The sequence below is a fragment of the Bos indicus x Bos taurus genome, chromosome 4 (genome assembly GCF_003369695.1).
Source record: "Bos indicus x Bos taurus breed Angus x Brahman F1 hybrid chromosome 4, Bos_hybrid_MaternalHap_v2.0, whole genome shotgun sequence".
Lineage (NCBI taxonomy): Eukaryota > Metazoa > Chordata > Mammalia > Artiodactyla > Bovidae > Bos > Bos indicus x Bos taurus.
The window spans coordinates 110,489,475-110,504,421 of record NC_040079.1 but is presented as its reverse complement, the minus strand read 5'-3'; the positions used below and the strand labels follow the sequence as shown (position 1 = coordinate 110,504,421).

At 38.7% G+C, this 14,947-nt stretch overlaps 1 protein-coding gene and 2 pseudogenes across 3 annotated transcripts; 2 read left to right on the top strand and 1 right to left on the bottom strand.

Annotated features, from left to right (window-relative positions):
* Positions 1-959: 959 nt before the first annotated feature.
* On the top strand, positions 960-1,945 carry LOC113891752 (annotated as a pseudogene).
* Positions 1,946-2,873: 928 nt separating this feature from the next.
* Positions 2,874-4,099, top strand: LOC113891753 (annotated as a pseudogene).
* Positions 4,100-6,549: 2,450 nt separating this feature from the next.
* Positions 6,550-13,699, bottom strand: MTERF1 (mitochondrial transcription termination factor 1). Of its 3 annotated transcripts, none has more exons than XM_027540214.1 (3): positions 13,482-13,699; positions 13,088-13,149; positions 6,550-9,085 (listed from the first exon to the last, which is right to left on the bottom strand). In XM_027540214.1, exons 2-3 carry the CDS (start codon positions 13,090-13,092, stop codon positions 7,897-7,899), a joined length of 1,194 nt encoding a protein of 397 aa, XP_027396015.1. In that variant the 5' UTR covers positions 13,093-13,149; positions 13,482-13,699; the 3' UTR covers positions 6,550-7,896. The 3 variants fall into 3 exon arrangements, with proteins under 3 accessions (XP_027396015.1, XP_027396017.1, XP_027396016.1); XM_027540216.1 differs by having other exon boundaries at positions 13,517-13,699; XM_027540215.1 differs by having other exon boundaries at positions 13,521-13,699.
* Positions 13,700-14,947: the final 1,248 nt, after the last annotated feature.

Genomic DNA, 14,947 nt, shown 5'->3' with positions numbered 1-14,947 from the left:
GATGAAAATTAAACAAGAACAGAGGATCTGGCAGTACAACTGAAAAAGTTCAAAGACATCGCTGCATAATACTAAGAGTTGAGACTGTGTAACAAACAAGAAGAGAACTACAAACTCAGGTTAAAATGCAAAAAGTGCCCTAATCATATCATTTTGGAACTGCCTGAAACAACTGAACAGTAACATTTGCTTAAAAGGAAAGAGTGACCATTCAAGCAATAAAGCTTTTGTATTCTTTTAAGCACACACTAAACTATCAGGGGGAAAACTGTATATGAGAGCATCAGTTTATTTCTTCCAGCTTGAGGCTGACAGAATCTACAAATGAACTGATCCCCTGCTAACCTTCTTTTTAAAGGATTCTTTACTTAGCTTGAATTAGCAAGCCAGACTTACAGCTGACGTTAGAAAACTGTATAAGCCAAATTGCTGTCTACAGTTCCCCCTGCAGTTCATGAACTTCTGTGCACAAGTACACTCGGGATGACTAGGCCTTAGTTTTAGTTTTTTAACAGTAATTATTTTTAGGTATCAATTAAATATATAATCTATAGAACTTTGAATTATTTTAATGTATACACTCAGCTAAACTTTAATTCTGTGCATACATTATCACATTTTAGCTAAATTAACAAGCTTTAGTCAAGTGTATCATGCTTACATGAAATGCAGTCAGATATGGCTTTGGTCAGGAGAAAAAGTTATCCTGAAGAAGCTGAGCAAGTCTGTAAAGACACATTCCCATGTGCTGGGGAATAATGAGGACCCAAGTGCATACTTCTGCCAGACACTTCAGCTGATGCTCAGAGTGTAACGACAATCAGTATTCCCCATCTGCAAGAATGCAAAAAGGAAAGAATGCCCCTAACTTGGGTCCATCAACATGAATCAGCCATAGGCATACTTATGTCCTCTCCCTCTTGAACCTCCCTCCCTCCTCCTAACCCGTCTCACTCCTCTAGGTTGTCACAGTAATCTTTGATGTTCTATTGTAATTGTTTTGTGGTGCCATGAATCATCCCCATATTAGGTGGTGAACTTAACTGATAAATGTTGTTTATGTTCTGACTATTCCATTGACCAGCTGACTCCCCTTCTCTTTCCCTCTCCTCGGGTCTCCTTATTTCCTGAGACACAATATTGAAATTAGGCCAATTAACAATACTACAATGGCCTCTAAGTATTCAAATGAAAGGAAGATTAACCTGTCTCTCACTTTAAATCCAAAGCTTAGAGAGGAAGACATAAGACAGACTGAATGCTAGGCCTCTTGCACCAACAGCTAAGCTGTGAATGCAAAGGAAATGTTCTTGAAAGCAATTAAATGTGATCCTCCAGTGAATACACAATGGACCAGAAAGTGACACAGCCGTATTGCTGATATGAAGAAAGTTTTAATGGTCTGGATAGATTATACCAGCCACAACATTCCTTTAGGCCAAAGCCTGGTTCAGAGCAAGACCCTAACTCAGTTCTAACTCAAAAAGGCTGCGAGAGGTGAGGAAGCTGCAGAAGAAAAGTTGGAAGTTAGCAGAGTTGGCTCACGAAGTTTAAGGGAAAAAAATGCTGTCTTTATAAAAGTGCAAGGTGAAGCAGCAAGAACTGATGTAGAAATTGCAGCAAGTTACTCAGAAGATCTAGCTGAGATAATTAATGAAGGTGACTGCACTAAACAACAGATTTTCAATGTTGATGGAACAGCCTTCTATTGGAAGAAATGCATTCTAGGACTTGCATAGCTAGAGAGAAGTCATTGCCTGGCTCCAAAGCTTCAAAGGACAGGCTGACTCTCTTGTTTAGGGAATCATGCAGGTAATGACTTGAAGTTGAAGTTCATTTCTCATTCCAAAGATCCTATGGCTCTTCCGGATTATGGTCCATCTACCCTGACTGGTTCCAAATAGGAAAAGGAGTACGTCAAGGCTGTATATTGTCACCCTGCTTATTTAACTTATATGCAGAGTACATCATGAGAAATGCTGGGCTGGAAGAAACACAAGCTGGAATCAAGATTGCCGGAAGAAATATCAATAACCTCAGATATGCAGATGACACCACCCTTATGGCAGAAAGTGAAGAGGAACTCAAAAGCCTCTTGATGAAAGTGAAAGACGAGAGTGAAAAAGTTGGCTTAAAGCTCAACATTCAGAACACAAAGATCATGGCATCCGGTCCCATCACTTCATGGGAAATAGATGGGGAAACAGTGTCAGACTTTATTTTTTGGGGCTCCAAAATCACTGCAGATGGTGACTGCAGCCATGAAATTAAAAGACACTTTCTCCTTGGAAGCAAAGTTATGACCACCCTAGATAGCATATTCAAAAGCAGAGACATTACTTTGCCAACAAAGGTCCATCTAGTCAAGGCTATGGTTTTTCCTGTGGTCATGTGTGGATGTGAGAGTTGGACTGTGAATAAGGCTGAGCACTGAAGAATTGATGCTTTTGAACTGTGGTGTTGGAGAAGACTCTTGAGAGTCCCTTGGACTGCAAGGAGATCCAACCAGTCCATTCTGAAGGAAATCAGCCCTGGGTGTTCTTTGGAAGGAATGATGCTAAAGCTGAAACTCCAGTACTTTGGCCACCTCATGAGAAGAGTTGACTCATTGGAAAAGACTCTGATGCTGAGAGGGATTGGGGGCAGGAGGAGAAGGGGACAACAGAGGATGAGATGGCTGGATGGCATCGCTGACTAGATGGACGTGAGTCTGAGTAAACTCCGGGAGTTGGTGATGGACAGGGAGGCCTGGCGTGCTGTGATTCATGGGGTCGCAAAGAGTCAGACACGACTGAGCGACTGAACTGAACTGAACTGTCCCTGCCTGTGCTCTCATAAATGGAACAACAAAGCTTGACAGCGCATCTGTTTACAACATGGTTTACTGAATATTTTAAGTCCACTGTTGAGATCTACTGCTCAGGAAAAAAGATTCTTTTCTAAATATTACTGCTCACTGACATTGCATTTGGTCTCCCAAGAGCTCTCACAGAGATGCACAGGCAATTAATGTTATTTTCTTGCTTGCTTATCACAACACCCGTTCTGCAGGCCATGGATCAAGCCATCATACATAGTGATTCATTCTAATATATCTGATTCTGATACATCTGAGCAAAGTAAAGCAAAAACTTTCTGGAAAAGATTCACCATTACTTTTAAGTGTAGTACAGCTGTATATATATATATTCTTTTTAATATTCTTTTCCATTATGGTTTATTACAGAATATTAAAGATTCAGCATTGTATTAATAGATGACATTAAGAATCTTCATAAAAAATAAAAAAAAATTTAAATTGAAAAAGAAGAAACTTTTTGATTCACAGGAAGAGGTCAAAATATCAACAGTAACAGCAGTTTGGAAAAGACTGACTCCAACCCTCATGGATGACTTTGAGGGCTTCAAGACGTCAGTGGAGGAAGGAACTGTAGATGTGGTGGAAATAGACAGAGAACTAGGATTTGAAGTTGAGCCTGAAGATATGACTGATCTGCTGCAATCTCATAAAACTTTAATGGATGAGAAGTTGCTTCTTATGGATGTATAAAGAAAGTGGCTACTTGAGATGGAAAACTATTCTTGTGAAGATGCTGTGAAGGCTGTTAAAATGACAACAAAGAATTTAGTCTATTAAATAAACAGAATTTAGTCTATTACATAAAGCAGCAGACTGACTTAAATTTTGAAAGAACTTCGACTGTGGGTAAAATACTGTCAAACAGCATTACATGCAACAGAGAAATCATGAAATGAAAAGTCAATTCATGTACCAAACTCCATGTTTGTTGTCTTATTTTTTAAAAATTCCAGTCACCCCAACCTTCAGCAACCACCACTCTGATCGTCAGCAGCCATCAACATCCAGGTAAGATCCTCTGGGACTCCCCTGGAGGTCCAGTGGTTAAGACCTTGCCTTCCAAGGCAGAGGGTGTGGGTTTGATCCCTGGTTGGGAAGCTAATATCCCACATGCCTCGTGGCCAAAAAACCAGAACATAAGACAGAAACAATACTGCACAAATTTAAGATTTTACAATAGTGAAAGCCACTCTGTTGTGTCCAACTCTTTGCAACCCCAGGCCAGAATACTGGAGTGGATAGCCATTCCCTTCTCCAGGGGATCTTCCCAACCCAGGGACTGACCCAAGTCCATGGCCTGCATTGCAGGCAGATTCTTTACCAGCTGAGCCACCAAGGAAGCCCAGATTTCAACAATGGTCCACATCAAAAAAAAACCTTTAAAAAAAAAAAAGACCCTCCACCAGCAAAAGATTGACTTGCTGTAGTCTCAGATGATGGTTAGCACTTTTTAGCAATTAAGCATTTTGAATTAAGGTATATATTGTTTTTTTAAGACAGCATGCTACTGCACACTTAATAGACTAGAGTATAAACATAACTTTCATATGTACTGGGAAACCAAGAAATTCCATGTGACACACCTGACTGCAATATTCACTTCACTGCAGTGATCCAGGACTGACTCCACAATAACCTCTAAGATATGCTTGTAATTCACTTTTTTTTTTTTTTACAAGAATTGACTCTTCCTCAGACTCAAACCTTAAGATAGGACATGTTTCAAACTATATATAAAAATAGATAAACAAGATCCAAATGTATAGCACAGGAACTATATTCAGTATCTTGTAATGAACTACAATGGAAAAGAATGTGAAAAGGTATATATTCTGAATCACTTCGTTGTACAACAGAAACATCATTCATCAACTATACTTCAAAAAATATTATATGTGCATGTATATGTGTATTATATAATTATACATTTATATATGTGTACTTATATAAGCTTAATCTTATATAAAATACTTAATTATATAATGCCTGACAGGCATTGCTCATTTGTTTCTACAAAGAATACAAAGGAAGTTGTCCCTCTCCCAACCCCCAAATAGGTACTGTATTTTACTTCTGTGCATCCCACACCCTCTTTGGCCACTGGCAACTGTCGTTGCTGTATCATCTCTCAAAAGTCCAGGTATAATCCTCATGACGAGCTGATGCCAATAAACTTTTATTTCCTCTGCCCACCTCCCTCAAGTTTCTTACACACCTGTTAGAGACTTCAAACCAATTATCTCATAAAGAATTCCTAAACAAGTCAGAAAACAGGGACTTAAGGGGGTTTCTATCCCCTTCTTCCTTCAAAGCCAGTAAAAATCCATCAAGTCCTTTCATCACATCACTCTGACCTCTTCTTTCCCCTCCCTCTTCCACTTTTAAGGACCCCTTTGATTACACTGAGCCCACCCAGATAATCTGGGATAAGCTCCCCATCCCAGGACTTAAACCATAAAATTTACTCCCAATCCTACTGCTGTATCTATACAATAGATTATTTTCCAACACATAAGAATGAAATACTGATACACAGCATAAGAATGAACCTTAGAAACATTATGTTAAGTGAAAGAAGCCAGTTACCAAAGGCCACATATTGTATGATTCCATTTATATGAAATGTTCAGAGTAGGCCAATTTGTAGAAAGATCAGTGGTTGCTTAGGGCTGGGAAGAAAATGGCAACCTACTCCAGTATTCTTGCCTGGGAAATCCCATGGACACAGGAGCCTGGTGGGCTTCAGTCCATGGGGTCACAAACGAGCTGGGCACAACTGAGCAACTAAACAGGGCTAGGAAAGCAGGAGGGGGATAATGGGGATTGAGTGCTAATGTGCACAGGATTTCCTTTTAAAGGGCATGAACACATTTTAAAGTTAGACTGCAGTGATTATTGCACAGCACAATGAATATTTTTAAAAGCTGCATACTTTGAATTGTATAATATGGGAATGATGTCTTTAAAATGCTACTGTAACTATTTATTCTGGCTACCACTGAACAGTTATTGTGTGCAAGAAACCTTAGAGGCCCTGTATCACCTGATTCTTAACTCTGGGACATCCATTTCTCATCTTACAGATGAGAAAATAGGTTCAGTAAAATTAAAATATTTACACAAAGTTACAGAGCTAATCAGGAACAGTGCCCAGATATATTTCTCTAAAGAAATGTCTCTAAAGTCCATGCTTTCTAAATTATGCCATGTTTGCCATCAAATAGTTTATTGGAAATAGTTGAGTATCATTTACATACAAATGGCCTTGAAAAAACAAGCATTTTGTTACTATCACTGGTGGGAATAAAATTTTTTGAGGTATCAATGATAAAAAATAAGGCTTAACACAGGGAATTATACCCATTATCTTGGTGTGTGTGTGTGTGTATCATATGTATCTATAATGGAGTATAATCTGAAAAAAAATAATATTGAATCATTATTCCGTGATCATGAAACTGAATACTGTAAAACAACTATATTTCAATAAAAGAAAAAAATGCTTCAGAGGTTAAGCATCATTTGTTACTTAATTTAAAATCCGTACCTAGAAAACAAATGCCTCTGGAAAACAACTGAAAGTAATTGCAGTCATACAATTGGTTCCTTCTCTTTCACTTTATGCAGAGCTAGACTGTGTATGTTTCAAGATACAGACGCATGTCATTTTTGAAATTAATGCCTCTAGAAACTTTTAGCTCTTTATTTATATTAGTAGAAACACCAGCAAATTACAAATAAACAAAAACCATTTCTGTACATTCATTAAGCAAAAATATTCCTTTATTTAGACTTACATTTAGCTTTTTATCCGTATATTTACAGGAATTTACAAACAGTAACTTACTAGCCATTCCAGAAACGTAAGTGGATGAAAAAAGTATAAGAGAAGAAATACAAATATGATACTAAAGGTATACTTCTTCACCTGAATTACTAAATTATCTACTTAATTGTTAGTCTGTTTGTTGGTGTAACAAATTATCACAAACTCAGTGGCTTAAAATAATGCAGATTTATTATCTTCCGGTTCTGCAGGTCTGAAGTTTGACAAGGGTCTCACTGGGCTAAACTCAAAGTCCTGACACGGCTGCCTCCCTTTCTGAGCCACTAGGGGAGAATGCTTCCTTGCCTTGTCCATTGTCTAGAGGTCACCTGCACTCCTTGGTTCATGTCCCCTTCCTCCTTCAAAGCCAGTAAAAGTGGGTCAAGTCCTTCTTCCATCACATCACTCTGACCTCTCCTTTTACCTCCCTCTTCACTTTTAAAGACCCTTGTGATTATACTGGGTCCAACCAGATAATCCAGGATAACCTCCCCAACCCAGGACCCCAAATTAAGGTTCTTAAATCATATCTGCAAAGTCCTTTTGTAATGTAACAAAACATATCCACAGGTTCTGGGAATTAAGACATTGAAATCTTTGGGTTAACTATTATTCTGCCTGTCACAGTTGCCCTTATCTTCAAAGAAATCAGGATATAGCCACAGTAAATTTAGCCTAAACTGGAGGAGCCATGAGGCATACTAACGATTTAAATGGAGTATATAGAATTTGGGTGAAGAATTCCTCCTGTGTTGTCTTATTTCTACTGACACTGTATTCTGAAGATGAACTATAATTAGATACACAGAATAACAGGAGAAATAGGTTGCTATTCAAAACCATGATAAGAAATAGAACTATCCAAATCAATCTCTCAATTTTTAAACAGGAAGAGAAGCCAAAAAAACTTATTTTGCATTTTCTTTCTACCCATTGTTCTGCCATAGCACTCAGCAATGACCATTAATTACAATAGCCACAGCCTATACCATAAAATTGGATGTGGTACTATTAATAATTCAAACTACAGAAGAGGTAGCTGGGAAGACTATATACTTGGATATACTGACAGTGAGTTTTTATGAACCTTTAAAATAAAATATCCAAAGGCACTTTACATTATGTATATGTGGTTAAGAATACAAATCTCTCCTTTTTGAAAGGTCCAAATTCAAAATGAATATCACTACATTAGAAGACTGACTTTTGCTTAATTCTCCAGGACAATGTTCTGCTCAATACATAACTTTTTCAATTTAGCATTATATCTTTTTTGACTCCAAGACAGAAGGCTGATGTTTGATGTACTCAAGTCATAGCCAACATTTACCAATTCTTTGATTCGACTTTTTAAAGTACTTATGCTTGAATCCAAAATCCGAGGATGTTTAATTATTTGTGAAATGTTAACTTTTTCTTCTATGAGGCAGTCTATTTTATCATTAAACTTTTTCTCTCCCAAGAAGATCATATCTGGATAGCTTAAAACAAACTTCCGTATCTCTTTTGCAGTACACCCAAGAGAAGAGAGTTTGTCTTTGATATTTCTGTAGCTTCTTCTCATACAGTCACTGGAAAGGTCTAGGATTTTAGCTCCTGGACCACATATCAGACTAAGCAGTTCCTCGTTGGTCAAGCAGAACGTGGACTGTAAAAATTCAATATTAGCCTTTATCCGTTTGGTGCTCTGAATTAAGATGAAAGGGTTTTTAAAAATTATCTTCCTGACAAAATCTGTGGGACCATTGTGACCCAACGACAAACAGATTTCTTGCAAAAATTCAACCATCTGTTTATTCAGATTAAGACTATTGGAGAAGGTACGCGGGGCATTGGTCAACAATCGACAAAGGTCTTTATGGGTCAATCCAACTGAGTAGAGGAACTTTATGTTATTCTCTAAGTTTAGGTTGTCACTGGACCGAAAAAAAGATTCAGGAGAACGTTCCAAAATATTTACAATTTCAAGGTCTGATGTCACAATTCTTCTCCACAGATCCCATCGATTTGAAAGACTTTCAGGTGTGCGAGTCATGGCTCGTGGGTATCTTGATATGATGCTAGCAATCACTTCTTTGCTGGCTCCTTTAGACAGAAGGAATGTCTGCAGGTCCTGCTCATTAGTATCTGTCCTGTTAAAAACTCCAGGCTGTCGCTTCCTTGCCATGTCAACATCTACTCCCATGGTAAGTAAGTTATTCAGCAGTTCTTCATTTTCCAAAGGTTCACTGTCTGCATTATCACATTTCTTACTGAAAGGCCTAAATGAAACTGATTTAAAGAGGATTTCTGTTGAAAATCGGATCATCCAACATCTTGAACCAAAGAGATAGTTACTTCTCACATACAAGAGTTTTCTTGGCACCATAATGGTCAGGTGGCCCAAACCTTTTGGAAAGCTGTATAAAACAACATATACAGTATTACACAAACAAACATGTTCAACAGCTGACAGATTATATCATGATCCTGTAGTGTGGTCATTTCTGTAAGAAAATACTAGAGATCCAGCTCTCCTGGTTCTGTGATAATCTCATCACCACACTCCCACTCCCTGGCTCACCATTCCAATTATCTGTGGGCCAGGGGCCACTTCTATTCTTAACATAAATAAAAGCAGCACACAGCAACAACACTGCCCCAGAATCATTCTTGCCTTTACTTGCTATTTGGTCCTGCCTGCATTGGCTACCCAAAACCGATTGCCCCTTTCTATCTCTGCTTTATCTAACTGCTTTCCAAAGCTTTGACTTATTTTTACTAACTGACGCTTTCAATTCTGCCTTGTCTTCTAACTTCCCAGATTTTTGGCCTTGCATCTGCCCACAGATACCAGCCTTCTTTGCCTCTTATCACTTTTTGGTTATCAAACTCTAAATCTAGCCCTGAAAACCAACACTTCATACTATGTTATTTCCACCCTAAACACCTTTTTCTAGGTTCACGGTATTCTTTAAACCCATCCTTAATTCTTATCTTACATGGATCTCTAGTCAACAGCCCTGATCCCAATCTCCACGTCACTCAATTTACCCTGATGGGTTCACCCAATAACTCCAAACCAATTTTCACTTCATTATGACCCAGCTGGGATATTTCATACAGAGTCCACTACATGTGGAATTATACAGAGAAATGAGATGTACACATTTAAAAACTTACTTTTGCCATTCTCCTTCTTACCACCATTTTACAAAAGACTAACTCAGGGCTCTCTGCATCTGCTTCATAATACACATAACTTCGGTCAAAAGATTAAAACCTTGACAACTCATTTTCCTGATCATTTAGAAATGGGGCATAAAATATATGAACTTATACATGATAATAATCATAGGTCCCTACTAAAATGAATATCTCTGTTTATAGGAAATATTTTAACAGAAAAGTTTCTGTCTTGCTATCCAAATTGTCAGATGATTTATGCTCCTAAGTTGCTTATGGTCCTACCAATTTTTTGTAAAGTGCTGTACATGATACTTCACCAGTACTTTCTCCTTTTCAGACTATATAGCTGTGACAAACTGCTCTTAATTTCTAATTACTTACAATGGGCTTGAGATGCTGCTTTCAAGATCCATATAGGAAAAGCTCCTCTGTGCCTGTCCTTTTAAATACTCCAATTTAACAAGAACTTGGATTATGCCTACTGGCAGGAAACATTCTTATAACTCAGATAATCCATTAATCCTCAAAGAATTAGGAAAAGATTCCAAAACTACAGACTCAGGTAACATTCGAACAAAACGCAGGTCACTCACAAAGTAAACAGGAAACGGCAAAAGCGTGTTTTAGAGTGCCCTATACCCTGAGTTCATTATTCTTCATGTTTCATTATAACATATACTCTGTAACTACATAATCTTCCAAAAATACATGAAGACAGAAACTTAAAAATAAGACCCTCCTAATTAAAGAATGAGGCTTTACCTTGCCCAGCTCAAAACCCTGTTCTGTTCCAGATGCTCAGGGTGACCTCTACTGGATAAAGGGACAGAACACTGACAGCTCTAGATACAACCAGGGCTTTCCAAAGAGTGGGTGTGAGATGATCCAATGGGATGCAGGAAGAATACAGTACAGCTCCAATTTATATTTGTCTTGGCCTTTTAAAATTTCTACTTTTTACATGTTTCATAATTATACAATATATTAACAATAGTACCATAAGACATGTATATAACTAGTCAATAAATATACATATATTGGAGGTGTAGTTATAGACCTTTTTTAAAATTAAGATTGTATATGATCAAAAATGTCTAAGACTACTGCTTTAGACCACACTCTACTCTTGAGAAACAGAGCTGAATGAGTCACAGCAAGTTCAAAAGAAATTTCTGTTGATGACAAATTCAGAGGAAAAATATATGCCAAGTATCTTAACAAAAGACTAAGAAATTAAGACTTCTGGATGTATTATAGGTGGACTTGTCTTTGTGTATAATTCATTCTCCATGGACATACCTTTCACACAAATAAACAAGTCCAAAACCAACCTGAGCATCTTTCCCAGCCCCCAAACAAACAAGCCCTCCTCTAATTAATGAAACCACCATTACTCTCCTAATAATTACTCATAATAAAAAATGTGAAAGTAAGCTTTGCTTTTTTTTCTCATCCTCGAACCCACAGTCATTCATTCATGTAGACTCTGCTTCTTCAGTATCTCTGAAATCCAATCTCTCTACTCTTCGCAAAATTCTCTTACTCAGACTATCAGTCGCTTAACTCGTTTCTCTAAACGAGTCACTCATAAGTGTCCCCCACAGAACACTTATGAAACAAAGATGTGGTCATGTCCCTCACGCCCTGATTAAGACACCTCTGTAGCTCTCCCCTGGAAGGTAAAATCTTCAGACTGACCTTTCTAGCTATCTCCTCTATTCTGCAATCTCACAATGAAACACCGTTGCCTATTAAGTCTCTGGTCCTAGACATCCTTGACCATTCTTGTCTTCCTGCCTTTTTAAACCCACTCTGTCTTTCAGAAAGGCTCATCCTCCTAAATCTATCCATAGTACAAGATTCCATTCAAACAGTATTTTCCCACAACTCTTCAACTTAACAATTACTTCAAGGTGAAGTGAATCATTTGTTTTATAGTAATTCATTACTAAGGAGCCTAAAATTAAGTATTCTATTTAAACAGGAAAAAACTGAACTGGCCACAAAAATTTGGTTTTGATTACAATATTATACATAAAAAAATTGGACCCCCCCCCCAATATCAATAGTATGAACAGGATCAGCTAAACCTAACAACGATGGTAACTAACATTAACAACTGGTAAACATAGGAAAAAATAAGAATTCTAAATATCACTGTAGGAAGGGAACTTGGTACTGTCTATTGTATCTTTCAACCCAGCATTTCTACTTCTTGAAGATCATCTAAAGGAAATGAAAGACAAGAATGCACATTTGTTACTTCACAGGAAAAAAAAAAAAAAAAAGATGAGCATTATAATAGTCTGTGGGAGTAAAAAAAGAAGGAACCCAAATGGCCACCAAGAGTAGAATGATTAATAAATAGTGGTACATCAATACAATGAGGCTTCCCTGGTGGCTCAGACAGTAAAAAACCTGCCTGCAATGCAGGAGACCTGGGTTCAATCACTGGGTGGGGAAGATCCCCTGGAGAAGGGAATGGCTACCCACTCCAGTATTCTTGCCTGGAGAATTCCATGGACAGAGGAGCCTGGTGGGCAACAGTACATGAAGTCACAAAGAGTCCCACAAGACTGAGTGACTAACACACATCAATATAACATTACACAGCCTACTCTTTAAAAGGAGGCAGATCTAACACAATAAAAATATGTCCTAAGCGTTGTAAGTGGCAAATTACTTAAGAGTATGGCTAGTATAATATCATTGACATGAAAAGGGGAGAGGGACATACATACACAGAGAAGGGATAAAAATAGGGTAAGTTGTTTTTCAGGTTTCAACACAAAAAAAGTTAAACCTGATAAGTATCAATGTTATTTTACTCTTTTAGCACCCAATCTCCCTTCAAAATAATCTATTACACCTAGTATGGTGAATAAATATTTAAGCAGCCTAATGCAAGTAGTATCAACTGACTCAATCTATAAATTTCAAAAATAATTAATATTTTAAGTTATTTCCATCTGTCTCTCAAACTGACGTTTTTAATTATCAAAGCCATTATTCCAAGCATTAAAAGTCAAAGTTAACAAATACATGGAAAACCTCTGTACTTGTGAGGTCTAAGGGATAAAAGTGGGTTTATGTGCCCCTCTGCTCCACAATTCCCCGGACAAGGGGGCTTTTGATGGAAATGGGTAACCTCTGGTTACAGGGTACTGCGTTCCAGTTAGTCTTTTGACAAAACGAGCTAAGTTTGAAGATCTTTACAGAAATGCATTTCTCACCTCATCTGTCTTAAGGAAAAAGGACTTTGCGTTCCTCCAGAAAAGCGGGAAAACAGTTGTCCCTAGAAACGGAAAAAAATAAAGGAAGGAAGACAAAATGTTGTCAGGACTCCGTTAATATAGAAAAAAAGAGATCAATCTCATTTAACAGTGCATACTGTTTTCGTAAAATGCATAATCTTCAGCATACTAAGCATCTCTCAGAGATATTGAGAAGAAAATGCTAAGTACAAGCCCGAGAATGAAGGGAAAAGGCAGCAGAATCACGAGCATAATTTGCAAAACCCAGAACTAACTGCTTCTCACACATTATCTTACTTAAAAGGTAGGCAACTTAAAAGATAGGCATTATTCCTAAAATTACAAAATGAGAAAAAGCGCCGAGCTCCCTTACTAGCTTGACTTAGTTGGTGGAAGCAAGGTTCGAACCTACGCGAGTCTGCAACTCAAAAACGCTACGGGTATTTCTACGGGTTCCATTTCGCGGGTTCTTCCGTCCCTTGTCCTCCGACAAAGAAAGTGAGCCAGCGACTGCGCGGGAATGGGACTCAGTTACACATCACAGCCACCCAGACCTGCTTCTAAAAAGAAAAAGCACAGCAGCAGCAAGTCACCAACCTCAACCTGGAATAAAACAGGGCACGGGGAAAAGCCTTTCCTGGCACCTCTGCAGTCTCGCGAGAAACAGAGGGACGTAAGTGGACAGAAATAACTTCCGGCGATGAGATGCGCACAGAGATGACGTCACGCGTCTGGACCCTCCTCTCCTTCGCGGCTGCGCGAAGCCTTTCACAGCCTGACGCTGGGTCCCGGCAGGGGGCAGCAGGAGACCGCGGTGAGCGCCTTCTGGGAGTATTTCAGGGGGCGGAATGGGACTCGGAGCCTTCCAGCCACGCAGCCAGAGGCTCTGACTTGCTGCTAGAAAGCGACATGCAATGGGAAAATCATTATATACATGAATTTTGCAGCGTGATAGGTTGATTACGCTTATTTATGTGATTAACATGATGTAGATGAACACTTCAGCGTTTCATTTCAGTTCTGTTCAGTCGCTCAGTCATGTCCAATACTGAGACCACATCGACTGCAGCATGCCAGGCCTCCCTGTCCATCACCAACTCCCAGAGTTTACTCAAACTCATGTCCTTTGAGTCGGTGATGCCATCCAACCATCTCATCCTCTGCCGTCCCCTTCTTCTCCCGCCTTCAATATTTCCAAGCATCAGGGTCTGTTCAAATGAGTCAGTTCTTCGCATCAGGTGGCCAAAGTATTGGAGCTTCAGCTTCAACATAAGTCCTTCCAATGAATATTCGGGGCTGATTTCCTTTAGGAAGGACTGGTTGGATCTCCTTGCAGTCCAAAAGACTCTCTAGAGTCTTCTTCAGCACCCCAGTTCAAAAGCATCAATTCTTCCATGCTCAGATTTCTTTGTAGTCTAACTGTCACATCCATACATGGCTACTGGAAAACCCATAGCCTTGACTAGATGGACCTTTGTTGACAATGTCTCTGCTTTTTAATATGCTGTCTAGGTTGGTCATAATTTTTCTTCTAAGTCTCTAAAGCCCTTTCAACATTGAATTCTATGATTCTGATTGTTTAATTTTCATCAGAACAGAAAGCAGCTACTTAAAGAAGCCTCCCCTAGATTAGTACTACAAGTGTAGATAAGATACCAGAGGAAGAAGTGAAAGGAGAAATGTCAAAGTTTGTACTTAAATCCTTTTGTACAGGGAAACACGTGAACAGCCACCCCGCCCCACCCGGCCCCCCAGCCCCGTTTTCGTTGATGAGCTACTTGGTAAATCCTGAAGAGCTACTTGGTAAATCACTAGTACTAATTCAGTCAGCCTTCAGGC